The following is a 17642-nucleotide window of genomic DNA, read 5'->3' on the forward strand; positions in this document are numbered from 1 at the left end:
TGACGCTTGGGTTTGCTTTTGTAATGGTTAAATTGGCATTGAGCAAAGCTTCTTGTGAGCTGACAGAGGGGCATTGTGTCTCAGTCAGTGGTTGGTGTCAGTGTTTGCCAGATGGCATTAGCTTGCACAGAGTGTTACCGACCAACACACTGGTTTCGCTGGAGGGGGACCAGCAATTTATTCAGTGGGTTGACTGAGTGCTTCTTCGTCAGTAACTCTTCCACTTCCAAAGAGCTTTTTTGGCTCCTTCCCTCACTCCTTTCCTCCCTCTCTCTCTCCACTTTCCTCTCTCCATGCCTCCTTCCCTAACTCCTTTCCTCCCTCTCTCTCTCTCCACTTTCCTCTCTTCATGCCTCCTTCCCTCACTCCTTTCCTCCCTCTCTCGCTCCACTTTCCTCTCTCCATGCCTCCTTCCCTCACTCCTTTCCTCCCTCTCTCTCTCCACTTTCCTCTCTCCATGCCTCCTTCCCCCACTCCTTTCCTCCCTTTCTCTCTCCACTTTTCTCTCTCCATGCCTCCGTCCCTCCCTCTTTCTTTGCAATTGAATTCAAAAGGCTTTATTGGCATGGTAAACATATATTTACATCGCCAAAACAAGTGAAATAGATCACAAACGAAAGTGAAATACATAATCAAAAATGAACAGTAAACATTACACTCACGAAAGTTTCAAAGGAATAGACATTTCAAATGTCCTATTATGGCTATGTACAGTGTTACATCTCTCTCTCTCTCCCTTTCTCTCTCTCTCTCCCTTTCTCTCTCTCTCTCCCTTTCTCTCTCCCTTCTCTCTCTCCTCTCTCTCTCTCTCTCTCTCTCTCTCTCTCTCTCTCTCTCTCTCTCTCTCTCTCTCTCTCTCTCCCACCCTCCTGTTGCTACTCTTCACTTGATTATCAACCCCTCTTGTCTTCCTCTCCCCCACTCCATGCTCTCTGTCTCTTTCTTCCTCTATCCTCCCTCTACTCTCCTCCTCTTCCTCATTTTCTTTATTTCTCCCTTTTTCACTTTGTATATTTATTTCCTTCATGTTGTCAGAGGGGTGTTGACGTGTGAGGTGGGAAGTTTGCTTAGCCTCGGGATTAAGCCTCTACAGGAGATTAAATGCAATGGACACTAAACTGTTTAGCGTAAGTGTGTGTGTGTGTGTGTGTGTGTGTGTGTGTGTGTGTGTGTGTGTGTGTGTGTGTGTGTGTGTGTGTGTGTGTGTGTGTGTGTGTGTGTGTGTGTGTGTGTGTGTGTGTGTGTGTGTGTGTGTGTGTGTGTGTGTGTGTGTGTGTGTGTGTGTGTGTGTGTGTGTGTGTGTGTGTGTGTGTGTGTGTGTGTGTGTGTGTGTGTGTGTGTGTGTGTGTGTGTGTGTGTGTGTGTGTGTGTGTGTGTGTGTGTGTGTGTGTGTGTGTGTGTGTGTGTGTGTGTGTGTGTGTGTGGTTAAATATGGACACATCTCAGTGTAGTGCTGCTGATTGCTATGTGCCTCTCACTGCACCAAAGGGCTTTAGGCCTTGTTCACATGCAGTTAGTGCCCACTGACGATCTACTGAAAGAGATCCAAGCCTATTGCAAGGGGTGAATAATATGATGAAGGTCGGCTGCAATTCAAAAGTAAACAGTGGTACAGTAATTTAGTCAATACTTTGTTATTATGTTCCGCGACTGGATTTGAAATGAAATGATTATGGTAGCTTGGATTATATATATATATGCCATTTAGCAGACGCTTTTATCCAAAGCGACTTACAGTCATGTGTGCATACATTCTACGTATGGGTGGTCCCGGGAAGCGAACCCACTACCCTGGCGTTACAAGCGCCATGCTCTACCAACTGAGCTACAGACCACCCTCTACCCACACGGTGCCGGTGTGGGTAGTTTATAAACACTGAAATATTATGCCGTACTAATAAACGTGTCTATAAATAAGAAACATTTGAAACATTGCCAAAGTTAAGCCAAGAAAAACCATAGTATGTTACAGAGCATTACCTCACATGAAATGCCAGCCATAGAGTATAATGCTCCTTGATAAGGGAATCTTCTTTGAAAACGAGATAAATTAATAGATGCTTTGGATTGTATTCATCTCTCAATTTACATCACATTAAGCTGTGTCTGTGTTGCACTGAGAAGGAAAGAGGGAAAAGCAGGAAGGTAATATGGTGTGTGCAGAATTATACTGGGAAAGGAAGAGGGAAAAGCAGGAAGGTAATATGGTGTGTGCAGAATTATACTGGGAAAGGAAGAGGGAAAAGCAGGAAGGTAATATGGTGTGTGCAGAATTATACTGGGAAAGGAAGAGGGAAAAGCAGGAAGGTAATATGGTGTGTGTAGAATTATACTGGGAAAGGAAGAGAGGGGAAAGCAGCAAGGTAATATGGTGTGTGCAGAATTATACTGGGAAAGGAAGAGGGAAAAGCAGCAAGGTAATATGGTGTGTGCAGAATTATACTGGGAAAGGAAGAGAGGGAAAAGCAGCAAGGTAATATGGTGTGTGCAGAATTATACTGAGAAAGGAAAGAGGGAAAAGCAGGAAGGTAATATGGTGTGTGCAGAATTATACTGGGAAAGGAAGAGGGAAAAGCAGGAAGGTAATATGGTGTGTGCAGAATTATACTGGGAAAGGAAGAGAGGGAAAAGCAGCAAGGTAATATGGTGTGTGCAGAATTATACTGAGAAAGGAAAGAGGGAAAAGCAGGAAGGTAATATGGTGTGTGCAGAATTATACTGAGAAAGGAAGAGGGAAAAGCAGGAAGGTAATATGGTGTGTGCAGAATTATACTGAGAAAGGAAGAGAGGGAAAAGCAGGAAGGTAATATGGTGTGTGCAGAATTATACTGGGAAAGGAAGAGAGGGAAAAGCAGGAAGGTAATATGGTGTGTGCAGAATTATACTGGGAAAGGAAGAGATGGAAAAGCAGCAAGGTAATATGGTGTGTGCAGAATTATACTGAGAAAGGAAGAGGGAAAAGCAGGAAGGTAATATGGTGTGTGCAGAATTATACTGGGAAAGGAAGAGAGGGAAAAGCAGGAAGGTAATATGGTGTGTGCAGAATTATACTGAGAAAGGAAGAGGGAAAAGCAGGAAGGTAATATGGTGTGTGCAGAATTATACTGGGAAAGGAAGAGAGGGAAAAGCAGGAAGGTAATATGGTGTGTGCAGAATTATACTGGGAAAGGAAGAGATGGAAAAGCAGCAAGGTAATATGGTGTGTGCAGAATTATACTGAGAAAGGAAGAGGGAAAAGCAGGAAGGTAATATGGTGTGTGCAGAATTATACTGGGAAAGGAAGAGAGGGAAAAGCAGGAAGGTAATATGGTGTGTGTGCAGAATTATACTGGGAAAGGAAGAGATGGAAAAGCAGCAAGGTAATATGGTGTGTGCAGAATTATACTGAGAAAGGAAGAGGGAAAAGCAGGAAGGTAATATGGTGTGTGCAGAATTATACTGGGAAAGGAAGAGAGGGAAAAGCAGGAAGGTAATATGGTGTGTGCAGAATTATACTGGGAAAGGAAGAGATGGAAAAGCAGCAAGGTAATATGGTGTGTGCAGAATTATACTGAGAAAGGAAGAGGGAAAAGCAGGAAGGTAATATGGTGTGTGCAGAATTATACTGGGAAAGGAAGAGAGGGAAAAGCAGGAAGGTAATATGGTGTGTGCAGAATTATACTGGGAAAGGAAGAGATGGAAAAGCAGCAAGGTAATATGGTGTGTGCAGAATTATACTGAGAAAGGAAAGAGGGAAAAGCAGGAAGGTAATATGGTGTGTGTAGAATTATACTGAGAAAGGAAAGAGGGAAAAGCAGGAAGGTAATATGGTGTGTGCAGAATTATACTGAGAAAGGAAGAGGGAAAAGCAGGAAGGTAATATGGTGTGTGCAGAATTATACTGAGAAAGGAAGAGGGAAAAGCAGGAAGGTAATATGGTGTGTGCAGAATTATACTGGGAAAGGAAGAGATGGAAAAGCAGGAAGGTAATATGGTGTGTGCAGAATTATACTGGGAAAGGAAGAGAGGGAAAAGCAGCAAGGTAATATGGTGTGTGCAGAATTATACTGGGAAAGGAAGAGGGAAAAGCAGGAAGGTAATATGGTGTGTGCAGAATTATACTGGGAAAGGAAGAGGGAAAAGCAGGAAGGTAATATGGTGTGTGTAGAATTATACTGGGAAAGGAAGAGAGGGGAAAGCAGCAAGGTAATATGGTGTGTGCAGAATTATACTGGGAAAGGAAGAGGGAAAAGCAGCAAGGTAATATGGTGTGTGCAGAATTATACTGGGAAAGGAAGAGAGGGAAAAGCAGCAAGGTAATATGGTGTGTGCAGAATTATACTGAGAAAGGAAAGAGGGAAAAGCAGGAAGGTAATATGGTGTGTGCAGAATTATACTGGGAAAGGAAGAGGGAAAAGCAGGAAGGTAATATGGTGTGTGCAGAATTATACTGGGAAAGGAAGAGAGGGAAAAGCAGCAAGGTAATATGGTGTGTGCAGAATTATACTGAGAAAGGAAAGAGGGAAAAGCAGGAAGGTAATATGGTGTGTGCAGAATTATACTGAGAAAGGAAGAGGGAAAAGCAGGAAGGTAATATGGTGTGTGCAGAATTATACTGAGAAAGGAAGAGAGGGAAAAGCAGGAAGGTAATATGGTGTGTGCAGAATTATACTGGGAAAGGAAGAGAGGGAAAAGCAGGAAGGTAATATGGTGTGTGCAGAATTATACTGGGAAAGGAAGAGATGGAAAAGCAGCAAGGTAATATGGTGTGTGCAGAATTATACTGAGAAAGGAAGAGGGAAAAGCAGGAAGGTAATATGGTGTGTGCAGAATTATACTGGGAAAGGAAGAGAGGGAAAAGCAGGAAGGTAATATGGTGTGTGCAGAATTATACTGAGAAAGGAAGAGGGAAAAGCAGGAAGGTAATATGGTGTGTGCAGAATTATACTGGGAAAGGAAGAGAGGGAAAAGCAGGAAGGTAATATGGTGTGTGCAGAATTATACTGGGAAAGGAAGAGATGGAAAAGCAGCAAGGTAATATGGTGTGTGCAGAATTATACTGAGAAAGGAAGAGGGAAAAGCAGGAAGGTAATATGGTGTGTGCAGAATTATACTGGGAAAGGAAGAGAGGGAAAAGCAGGAAGGTAATATGGTGTGTGCAGAATTATACTGGGAAAGGAAGAGATGGAAAAGCAGCAAGGTAATATGGTGTGTGCAGAATTATACTGAGAAAGGAAGAGGGAAAAGCAGGAAGGTAATATGGTGTGTGCAGAATTATACTGGGAAAGGAAGAGAGGGAAAAGCAGGAAGGTAATATGGTGTGTGCAGAATTATACTGGGAAAGGAAGAGATGGAAAAGCAGCAAGGTAATATGGTGTGTGCAGAATTATACTGAGAAAGGAAGAGGGAAAAGCAGGAAGGTAATATGGTGTGTGCAGAATTATACTGGGAAAGGAAGAGAGGGAAAAGCAGGAAGGTAATATGGTGTGTGCAGAATTATACTGGGAAAGGAAGAGATGGAAAAGCAGCAAGGTAATATGGTGTGTGCAGAATTATACTGAGAAAGGAAAGAGGGAAAAGCAGGAAGGTAATATGGTGTGTGTAGAATTATACTGAGAAAGGAAAGAGGGAAAAGCAGGAAGGTAATATGGTGTGTGCAGAATTATACTGAGAAAGGAAGAGGGAAAAGCAGGAAGGTAATATGGTGTGTGCAGAATTATACTGAGAAAGGAAGAGGGAAAAGCAGGAAGGTAATATGGTGTGTGCAGAATTATACTGGGAAAGGAAGAGATGGAAAAGCAGGAAGGTAATATGGTGTGTGCAGAATTATACTGGGAAAGGAAGAGAGGGAAAAGCAGCAAGGTAATATGGTGTGTGCAGAATTATACTGAGAAAGGAAAGAGGGAAAAGCAGGAAGGTAATATGGTGTGTGCAGAATTATACTGAGAAAGGAAGAGGGAAAAGCAGGAAGGTAATATGGTGTGTGCAGAATTATACTGGGAAAGGAAGAGAGGGAAAAGCAGGAAGGTAATATGGTGTGTGCAGAATTATACTGGGAAAGGAAGAGATGGAAAAGCAGCAAGGTAATATGGTGTGTGTAGAATTATACTGAGAAGGAAGAGAGGGAAAAGCAGCAAGGTAATATGGTGTGTGCAGAATTATACTGAGAAAGGAAGAGGGAAAAGCAGGAAGGTAATATGGTGTGTGCAGAATTATACTGGGAAAGGAAGAGGGAAAATCAGGAAGGTAATATGGTGTGTGCAGAATTATACTGAGAAGGAAAGAGGGAAAAGCAGGAAGGTAATATGGTGTGTGCAGAATTATACTGAGAAAGGAAGAGGGAAAAGCAGGAAGGTAATATGGTGTGTGCAGAATTATACTGGGAAAGGAAGAGGGAAAAGCAGGAAGGTAATATGGTGTGTGCAGAATTATACTGGGAAAGGAAGAGGGAAAAGCAGGAAGGTAATATGGTGTGTGCAGAATTATACTGAGAAGGAAAGAGGGAAAAGCAGGAAGGTAATATGGTGTGTGCAGAATTATACTGGGAAAGGAAGAGGGAAAAGCAGGAAGGTAATATGGTGTGTGCAGAATTATACTGGGAAAGGAAGAGGGAAAAGCAGGAAGGTAATATGGTGTGTGCAGAATTATACTGGGAAAGGAAGAGGGAAAAGCAGGAAGGTAATATAGTGTGTGCAGAATTATACTGAGAAGGAAAGAGGGGAAAGCAGGAAGGTAATATGGTGTGTGCAGAATTATACTGAGAAGGAAGAGAGGGAAACAACATAGATGGGAAGAGAATTAGAAAAGCAATGCATCAGAGCCTTTAGCTCGTTTGTGTACTAAACAATGCATCAGAGCCTTTAGCTCGTTTGTGTACTAAACAATGCATCAGAGCCTTTAGCTCGTTTGTGTACTAAACAATGCATCAGAGCCTTTAGCTCGTTTGTGTACTAAACAATGCATCAGAGCCTTTAGCTCGTTTGTGTACTAAACAATGCATCAGAGCCTTTAGCTCGTTTGTGTACTAAACAATGCATCAGAGCCTTTAGCTCGTTTGTGTACTAAACAATGCATCAGAGCCTTTAGCTCGTTTGTGTACTAAACAATGCATCAGAGCCTTTAGCTCGTTTGTGTACTAAACAATGCATCAGAGCCTTTAGCTCGTTTGTGTACTAAACAATGCAGTAGCAGTGAAACAGAAAACTGTTTGTATCTGATTCTGTCATACCATACTATTCGCTAGACAGCATCAGATACATGGGTTACATATACAGTCCATGTCCTCTGCCTCAACGACAGTGGCAGTATGATCGGCAGCACCTGTGTTTTTACTCCAGAAATGTGTAGTCTTCCTTTCTATTTCTTTTCCCTGCCCAGCCCTGAAAGTGCCAGAGCACAAAGGGGTTGAATACTTACTGACTCAAGACATTTCAGCTTTTCATTTTTCATTCATCAGTAAACATTTCTAACAACATAATTCCACTTTGACGATATGGGGTATTGTGTGTAGGTTAGTGACCAAAAATATCACAATTGAATACATTTTAAATTCGGGCGGGAACACAACACAATGTGGAAGAAGTCAAGGGGTGTGAATACTTTCTGAAGGCACTGTAAGACCTGAGGCAATTTTGTAAATCCGCCACTTCCTGCAGCCTTCAAACCAACGGGCAACACACACACACACACACACACACACACACACACACACACACACACACACACACACACACACACACACACACACACACACACACACACACACACACACACACACACACACACACACACACACACACACACACACACACACACACACACACACACACACACACACACACACACACACACACACACACACACACACACACACACACACACACACACACACACACACACACACACACACACACACACACACACACACACACACACACACACACACACACTCCATTGTCCCACATTACTGGCAACATGCCCAATCCTACTGACAGTCTGCTATTGTTGCGTAACCCAGACAGACAGGCAGGCAGGTTGCCTCACAGCCATCTCCTGAATCGCACCTGACACATTCTAGTCTGGCTTGACAGGTCTAGATCTCCTAGAGCACGGCCCTCTGGGGACTTTACACCTGTTGATGATGTGCTGTCTGTCTGTGTGTGTGTGTGTCACAACACTGCGGGCCTCCCTGTCCTCTCACACAGAGAATCAGCAGAATTATCCATCCAGGAAGTAATTGACCCTCTGCTCAGTGTGGCTTTTATCACTGTGACCCACATGCCATCTCATCAAGCAGGCTCTTTACCACTGCCACCAGTCTCTACAAGAGCCTTGACGTCAACAACTGCTACACACACACACACACACACACACACACACACACACACACACACACACACACACACACACACACACACACACACACACACACACACACACACACACACACACACACACACACACACACACACACACACACACACACACACACACACACACACACACACACACACACACACACACACCTCTAGCCTTGAACCCCTCCGAGTTGCTTTGCAAGCCTTTTCACACACAAACAAGATTACATTCCAATCACGAGCACTAGGCTCGCCTGGCTGCTTCAGAAAGGCTAGGCTACATTACGATACAATACAATGTTTATTGGTCCATTATACACTGAATAGAACATAAATGTGTTTTGGCAGGTTTTTTTTGGCCGTCACAGCAGTACTCAGCCCAACCACACATTAGTATAATAGGGAGATGGCAGAGAAGTCCCCTGGAATGTGATGAGATCTGGCTGGATGAGATGATGGAGGATTACATGGCGAGGTCAAATACAGTATGTCCGCCTGGCCTGGCGATGCGGTCTTGCGGGCGCAACACAGACTGGGAGACAGCGCTGTCTTAGAGGCTTGGTCCAGGGTTTAAATGCCCCATGAGACCTGGGGCTGGGGCGCTGGGGGAGGATATTACTCAACACTGGGCTAATAACATCTGCTCACAGTAATGGCTCTAATAGGATGATTTGTTTATTGGGGTCAGGGCTGAAGGGAATATGGCTGGTCTGGGATATATTATTGGCACCCTTGATAAAAATTAGAAAAATGTGGTAGGCCTAAAAAATAAATTTTAAAATATACCCTAGTTTATTGTATAGCGGTTTATATGCACAATTACCTTCTATAATGGTATTTCAGTGTTTGGTTGGTTAAATGTGATACACCACTCCGTTTTTGTAGTTTACTACTTGACTCATCTCTCTCCCGCTGTCTCACTAAGCCCCTTATCACTCAAGGAGCGCAGCTGTTGTTGCTCGACCACTAGATCATATGCCGATTGCTCACGATTGTGAATCCCGAACCACCGCCTCGCCCCTACCAACTCGCTTGGCGGGTTCTCTGTTGTCATGTGTTGCCGACAAAACTCAGAGGGTGACTTCCAGGGAACGGCGAGTATCAATCAACTTTGGGGCACTTGTCACTTCAATGATGCAATTCATTTTCCACTTCTAAATAATAAAATGAGCATGACATTCAAATTAACACATCCCCGCCTGTCGTTTAACAAAATAGAAACCTTAACAGTTCACCATTTTAATTTGGGAGGTATTTCATCTTTTACGTGTGTCAAGTCTCGACATCAGACATACAGTAAACAAAAAGCTTCTCCATTCTTTTGTGTGAAATTGCAAACTCAAAGATAATGTGTTGCCCTTATGGCATAAATGATTCCACTTAGGTATGAAGCTGCCAGCGTTGCAGGCTCAGTCCTAGTGCCATTGCACTTGTAATATTTGGTAAAAAATAAGGTCTAGATCTTTTGCACACATTGTGGAGCCCTACGAAGCAGTGTGTAAATAGAAATCACTCATGTTGTGTTGCCACCCTAGGGTCATGCACAACTCGTAGAGCAAATTTAGAACTTATTAAAAAACCTACAATAATGTTGTAAAAAATGTGAAATATTTTGTCATACGATATTTTGACCATATAGGTCAGCCCTATACTGAGCTATATTGTATGCTTAAAAAATGTTATAATTATATTATTTTATACTAATACAATTGCTCAGAGAAAGAGATTTTCTCATATAGGTTTTTTAAATTTAAAAAAATATAATCCAAACATAATCTGAAACACAACCAAAACAAACTGCAAATGCATCCAACAATTTTGTAGCTTGATGTAGTCATTAGGGCTAGGAATATGGGACCAAATACTAAACTTTTTGACGACATTTAATACCCTACAGGTGAATGACTTCTTCAAATGGGGGGGACTGGATACATAAAGTGCATTGATAATGGTAAAACAGATACTAACTACTTAGGGAGGTGTATGTTGTCTGTCTAACTCCTAACAGGGCATGGATCTGCGTTGATCCCTATGAGAATGATCTAGGGGAAGAACAATCCATGTTGCTATTCTGAGTCCTGCTTGATTTCACTGCCTGTCAGGCAATGGAACAGAACATGGATCATCTCATTGGCTGTCACCGTTCCATCTCAATCTAAACAGATTATCACAAGAGACAATGCTCACCTCAACAATCTGACCGAGCACGCGATGCTCATCTCTATCCCTCGTCGGCGCGATCTAACACCTCAGGTCTGCGACACTGTTATATCAGGAAGATTAAGCTGTACCTGTCATGTTGGAATGTTTCATTTCTATGTCTCTCCTCAACCCCAACTCTCTCTCTATCTCATTTTTCTAATCTCTACTCTCTCTCTCTCTCTCTCTCCCTCTCACTCTCTTCCAGCATCCTGTTTGCTGACATTGTGGGGTTTACCAGCCTGGCGTCTCAGTGCACAGCCCAGGAGCTGGTCAAACTTCTCAATGAGCTCTTTGGGAAGTTTGATGAACTGGCCACGGTAAGTCTATTATCTTTCCTGTTCTCACTTTGAGCTTCTACTGGTGACACTTAGCGCAGGTCTACTTTTCCTCATGCTCACCCTATTCTAAAGGCTGGCTCCTAGACATGCTAGCATGGGCAATCGGCTGTTTAGTTGTTATACTGTGGCATATTTGACCCTCATCTACATGCTACCCTGGTGCTTGTTGTTGAAGTACGAATACCAAGTCATGTACTTTGGTGATTTCTTTTTGCTTTGGTACATTCATTTAAGTAATTGCTGGTGCATCATTGAGAAAAATGTTATCTGTTCATTTGTCACAGGCAATTTGGATCCCCTTTTGACCTACAATTGCCCAATGTTTTCAGTTTGTCTTTGACCAGAGGACTGTCCTTTTGCTCCCTGGTCTGTCTAGGCTTTGGGTCTGGTTTTGACCCGTAGCGATATGGATCGTGTGCATCTTCATGTCAGGAGGTGAGACACTGTTGACTGGCTCTCTCACAGCTGTCATTCCAGCTTTCCAGAATGTCATCGGTGGCATCAGGGCCACGTATGTTTGGCACGATCACACGCGCTCTCGTCTGCGGCAGAGGTGACGGGATACTTCATCCGTTCCAGATGTCTTGTCTGTGATCGTTTTGAATGATCTGAATGGAGGGGAGGGGTTAAGCGGACTAGTCCGAGTTGTATCCGTCCCAATATTTACATTCGGCGTCAATGGAAACAGATGTGAACGCTCCTTCGGTCAATATATAGTGTTTCATTCTTAGCAACTCTCTTGCTATGTTGGTGCCGTGAAAGTCCATGCAACTTTTGTCTTGCTTTGGACAAAAAAAAAAAAATTGTACTTTAGTACTATTTTTGGTCGGTTTTTGCTTATTGCAGTTATCATTGTTATCACAAGAGAAAGTGTAAATAGTTAATATAATGTATATTCACCTCTCAACAGGCATGATTGCTGTAGTAGCCTCACCCTACCCCTCACCTTCTACAGGGAATCCCAGACCTTGATATTAGGCTGAAACATATGCGTTGTGTTGGAGTTAGAGGTGTCAGACCCGTCACCCCTCACCCCTAGCTCTCCAATCCCAACCACACACACCCAGCAGATCATCCTCCCACCTCTCTTAACTACATGTAATCTGGCCCCAATTATGTACACTGTGCACATGTGCCTGTGCAATCCCTTAATCCACGGGATTACAACCAACCCTTTTCTGCTTTCATAGAACATTTTCTTGGCCAAATCGGCCCGGCTATTTTCAGTCTCTTTGTTTACACGCAATTAAAAACAAAACCAGACAAGACGACTGCAGTTTGACTAAAGGTGATTAAGGGCGGTCATGGTGGTACAGTGTCATTTTCAGATGGAATTTCTAGAAACTGTTGTGACATTGGTAATTTTGGGATTATTCCCAATTGTATATATTACCATGCCTTCAATGCTCTTGGCCTCATTATTCACATAAGAAGATCCTGGCCAGCCTGTTGGCACAGATACAGTCCTACAACCTAATGCCTCACAAGTCAGAGTAACTGAGAGGGAGAAAGAGAGATTATATACAGTATATAGTAGATGCTGACATGCAAGAACCACATTTCACATTAAGCTTTAAGCTATCTCCCATAAGCTTGATGTGTATTGTGTCACAGTGGCAGTGTCCCCACAGATCACAGTGACAACTGTCCCCAGACTTTAACTCCCTCACCAGAGGTTCACCCTGTGTCCTGACCCATAGACCCAGTCACTGTGATAAGTGGCACCGCAAGTGATTCATTCTGCCAGGCCACAACAAGCTGCACACACTCACACGCACAAGCACACACACACACACGCACAGGCACACAAGTTGAGACACACACACACAGTCTCTCCCTGTCAAAAACGAGGAGCGGGCGAAGCCACATGTCCACCGGGCAGAGTCTCAGCTCGTCAGTCCTGCCGGTCGACAACACCATCCCCAACACCACCTGTCCAACTGTTGGACTTGTTGTCTCTCCACCGGGGAAGTGGGCCAAGAACACACTACTCTCTCCAATTATCCTCCCTCAAACCGACTCCTCCTCTCTTTCTCTCCCACTCATATCTTTCTTTTTCTCCTCTGCTCTCACCCACTGCTCATGCTTCTTTCTTTCCCACCACCCCCCATCTCTCTCTCTCTAAGACATGCACAATGCAAATGAGCAATGACTTGGTATCACATTTGACTTTGGGCATGTAAAAAACGAGCTTGATCCCACTTCCCTTTCAGTCTGTTTCTTTGTAAACTGTGCTGACTGTTTCACGCTGGCTTCTCTCACAGCCTCTATCACTCTCCTCCCTGCGCCTTAGGGTGTATTGATGTTGCTCTGTGATTGTGTCAAAATTAAAGGGACAAAAATAACATTACTGTTGATTTGGTTAACCCCTTCTATCTTAAACTATGGGTTATCCCTTTTATTTAAAGCTGCAATATGTAACTTTTTGGGACGACACGACCACATTTACAGAGTAATGTGAGTTATAGATCTGTCTCTTGAAAGCAAGTCTAAGAAGCGGTAGATCTGTTCTATGTGCCCTATTTCTATGCTTCCCGTTCTTAAGTTTTGTTTTTGAGTCAGTTTTGAGTCGGTTTTGTACACCAGCTTCAAACAGCTGAAAATATAATATATTTTTGTAGATGGTACAATGATTCTCTAAACTATACGTGCTTGTTTAGTCACATAAACTGAAATTAGGCAAACTATTACAATTTTAGCAACCAGGAAATGGTGGAGTGTTTTCTGCATAGTGTACCTTTTTAAAGGGCATCTAACCTAAATGATGACTTCATAACACATTCGTAAACCATAGGGCCTTTTGTTTTTCCTTAATCATGTGACCTGATCAGGACAAACTCCCTATCATAGCCCATAACTAGGGTCTTTTCCTGATCAGGTCACGTGGTTATAGGAAAAACTTCTGGCCCTAAGACAATTGGTACGTGATGAGGATACACATTCCACTCATCCCTCTCTTCCTCTGGAACTGTTTAAACAATGTTTCTCTCGGTTTCTCTCTGTCTACCAAGCACCGGAATCAATAGTCTCTGTGCAGAGAGAGATACTCTGCTGATTTATACAGCATTATTATGCAATAACTTTTAATGACTCTGGCTTGTGATTTTTCAGTTTCCATGGTAGAGTTTACACAGAGCTTTCTTATCCCCCTCTCTCTTCTTTCTCTCTTCCCATCTCTTCTCAACGCCACTTTGCATCTCAGCTCTTAGACCAGCTCCTTGTTTCTGGTCTGTTTAATTGACACACAACAGCCTGCTTCCCTGAACTGCATATTTCATGCCCCTGTTATATTTCATGTTCCTTTCCCTCTGTTCTCTCCACTCATTTGTGGCCTTCCATTTGTAATCGGACTCTTTGATATTTCTTCTTATGTCCTGTTTGTGTGTGTGTGCGCACACACACACACACAGATCATCATCATTGAGTAAAGGAGTGTCAGAGAAGCCAATGGACACAGCTGAGCACAGAAATCCCATGTCCCATAACGTCTTTTGGGAAGGGACTGACATATGTTTTAGTTGATACCATAGTCCCTGTGCCCAAGAATGCTAAAAGGCAACCTGTCTAAATGAATATCGCCACCTAGCACTCACATCTGTAGCCATGAAATGCTTTGAAAGACTGGTCATGGCTCACATCAACACCATCATCCCAGACACCCTGGACCCACTCCTATTCGCATACCGCCCCAACGGATCAACAGAGGACGCAATCTCTATTTTACCCCACGCTGCCCTTTCCTACCTGGACAAAAGGAACGCCTACGTGAGAATGCTGTTTTATCGACTACAGCTCAGCGTTCATCACCATAGTGTCCTTAAAGCTCATCACTAAACTAAGGACCCTGGGATTTAACACCTCCCCCTGCAACTGGATCCTGCACTTCCTGATAGACCACCCTATGTGGTGAGGGTCGGCAGCAACATATCCACCATGTTGACCCTCAACATGGGGGGGGGGGGCCCTCAGAGGTGCGTGCTTAGTCTCTTGTAATCCCTGTTCTCCCTGTTCTCCCAAGACTGTGTGGCCGCGCACAACTATTACGACTATCTACCTCAATTACCTCAAACCCCTGCACATCAACACAGTACTGGTACCCCAAGTTATTGTTACGCATTGTGTATTTAGTCCTTGTGTTATTCTTTTTCAATTCTTCAATTCTTTATCTTTTTTCTTCTCTGAATTGCTGGAAAGGGCCTGTAAGTAAGCGTTTCACTTTTAGTCTATTGTTTACAAAGCACGTGACAAATACAATTAGTTTTGATTTGATACAATGACAGACCTTAACATATCACAATATTGATGTGCTAGAGCCATGGTCAGGCCATCTTGTCTGGATGACATTCTCTACTACACCCTGTCACCTTGAAGATGGACGGAACACACAACGTTTAGGCAGTGGTGTAAAATACTTAAGTCAAAATGCTCTAAAGCACTACTCAACTAGTTTTTTGGGGGGTATTTGTACTTTACTATTTATATTTTTGACAACTTTTACTTCGCTACATTCCTCAACAAAATAATGTACTTTTTACTCCATACATTTTCCCTGACACCCAAAAGTACTAGTTACATTTTGAATGGTTTGCAGGACAGGTAAATGGTCCAATTCATGCACTTATCAAGGGAACACCTGGTCATCCCTACTCCTTCTGATCTGGCGGACTCACTAAACACAAATGCATCATTTGTGAATGATGTCTGAGTGTTGAAGTGTGCCGCTGGCTATCCGTAATTCGTTAAAAAAAATGGTGCTGTCTGTTTTGATTAATATAATCTCTCTCTCTCTCTCTCTCTCTCTCTCTCTCTCTCTCTCTCTCTCTCTCTCTCTCTCTCTCTCTCTCTCTCTCTCTCTCTCTCTCTCTCTCTGGTGGTATGGTCACGTGACAGGGCCCGAGTAATCCTGCACGGTTTGGGTCTGTATCTGCCCCCTAAGCCCTAGCTCACTGGGCAGATCAGATGAACTAACACAGGGACAGGAGAAGAGACGCAGCGCAGCACAGAGAGAGGACTGAGAGGAGAGGAGGCTTTCTAAGCACCAGGGCTTTTCTCTCCCTCACGTATCCACAACTCCAGACTCCATCTACTTATTATAGCCTCGCTGTAGCCAGACTCTAGTGCACAACCCGCCATCTGTTATAGGCTCACTGTGTTAACCCACACCATGGACGTTTCACCCTAGTTTCATCCCTGCTTGCTCACATTTGTTTATATTCAAAATGTAGAGTTTAGGCGTTTATATAGTGGAGTACGTTCATAAGTACTCACTAGCAGGGAGCCTAGTTGCGCCTCTCCTTTTAACAGAGGTTGTTCATTTTGGAGCCATATGTGATCTTTGTCTTTCCAGTAGTTTGAACACTCAGGGATCATATTAATGGATATGTCCTTGTAGGTGGCTTGGTCTGGTAGTACAGTACCTCTCCTGTTGTAGAGTAAGACGATGTCTCCCCCCTGTTGAACCAGTGCTAGCAGATACAGTAGCACCTTGGAGTGTTACACTTAAAGAAAATGAATTCTTTCTTCTTTTCTCTTCAAAGCTAAGTCCCAAATGGCTGCATATTCTCTATGTTATGCACTATGAAGGGAACGGGGTGCCATTTGGAACGTCGACAGAGGCTAACCTGTTAGTGAACAGCTGGCACGTAGCCTACATTCTTCACGCAGGTGGCTTAACTCTGTGGCTTGCACCTTTGGCACAGTGTAATTGCCTAAGCTGTCTATTTGAAATGGCTATGTGTGAGTAGGAGCCTGAAGGGGAGTCTCCCAAGTCCTGATGAAAATGTGTAACTTCTGTTGTTTGTGCATATTCACACAGCCATAAAGAGCTAGTGAAATAGCTAGAGACCTCAAACAGAACCCAATACTCTAGCTCTCCTCTGAAGTTTCAGAACTTTCATGATGCGTTCCTCTCTTTTATTATTTAGATTTTACGGTGTTTCATTCTACCTGACTGTGTCGGAGTAGTTCGCTTGAGATGAGCTTTGGGCTTTGGAGGGTTGATGATGTACGTTTGAGTGAGTTTTTATTTGTTTTACGTGTGGTTCGATTGTTCAATCAATACCACTGTCTTATTACAAAGTAGGCTGCGTGTCACCGATCTCATTGCTTATGTTTACATAGCTAGGTCATAGATTCTCCTGCCATTGTATTTATTTTTATTTTTTATTTTTTTATGGTGATCTCATCAAATTGTTAAGAAATAGAAATGGTTTATAGAAATTATGGTGGATGATTACGTCCTATGGAGAGTCTTTTTTTTCTGGAATTCCACCTTTTTTAAAATGCTTTTTTGTTGTTGTTGACAGATTAGAAAACAGGAGGAGACAGAGAGAGTGAAAGTGGGGCAAGTGGAAGCGGGACATTTTGTCATGTTTTGTCTTAGATTGTCTTGTCATTATGCTTTCCCTTCTGTTCGTTTCCCCCTGCTGGTCTTATTAGGTTCGTTCCCTTTTTCTATCCCTCTCTCTCCCCCTCCCTCTCTCTCCTCTCTCTATCGTTCCGTTCCTGCTCCCAGCTGTTCCTATTCCCCTAATCATCATTTAGTCTTCCCACACCTGTTCCTTATCTTTTCCCCTGATTAGAGTCCCTATTTCTTCCCTTGTTTTCCGTTCCTGTCCTGTCGGATCCTTGTCTATTGTTCACCGTGCTGTGTCTATGTATTGCCCTGTCGTGTCGTGTTTCCCTCAGATGCTGCGTGGTGAGCAGGTGTCTGAGTCTGCTACGTTCAAGTGCCTTCCCGAGGCAACCTGCAGTTCTTGATCAAGTC

The 17642-nt window shown here is 43.3% G+C and overlaps 1 protein-coding gene across 3 annotated transcripts in view; it reads left to right on the forward strand.

The window, feature by feature from the left end:
• LOC124041773 (adenylate cyclase type 1-like) overlaps positions 1–17642 on the forward strand; it is a 74404-nt gene that overhangs the window by 13754 nt on the left and 43008 nt on the right. For all 3 annotated transcript variants that reach the window (XM_046359770.1, XM_046359771.1, XM_046359772.1), the window contains exon 4: positions 10744–10855. In XM_046359770.1, the coding sequence (XP_046215726.1) occupies positions 10744–10855 (112 nt within the window). The remainder of the gene's footprint in view (positions 1–10743; positions 10856–17642) is intronic.

Source organism: Oncorhynchus gorbuscha, linkage group LG08 (assembly GCF_021184085.1).
Source record: "Oncorhynchus gorbuscha isolate QuinsamMale2020 ecotype Even-year linkage group LG08, OgorEven_v1.0, whole genome shotgun sequence".
Lineage (NCBI taxonomy): Eukaryota > Metazoa > Chordata > Actinopteri > Salmoniformes > Salmonidae > Oncorhynchus > Oncorhynchus gorbuscha.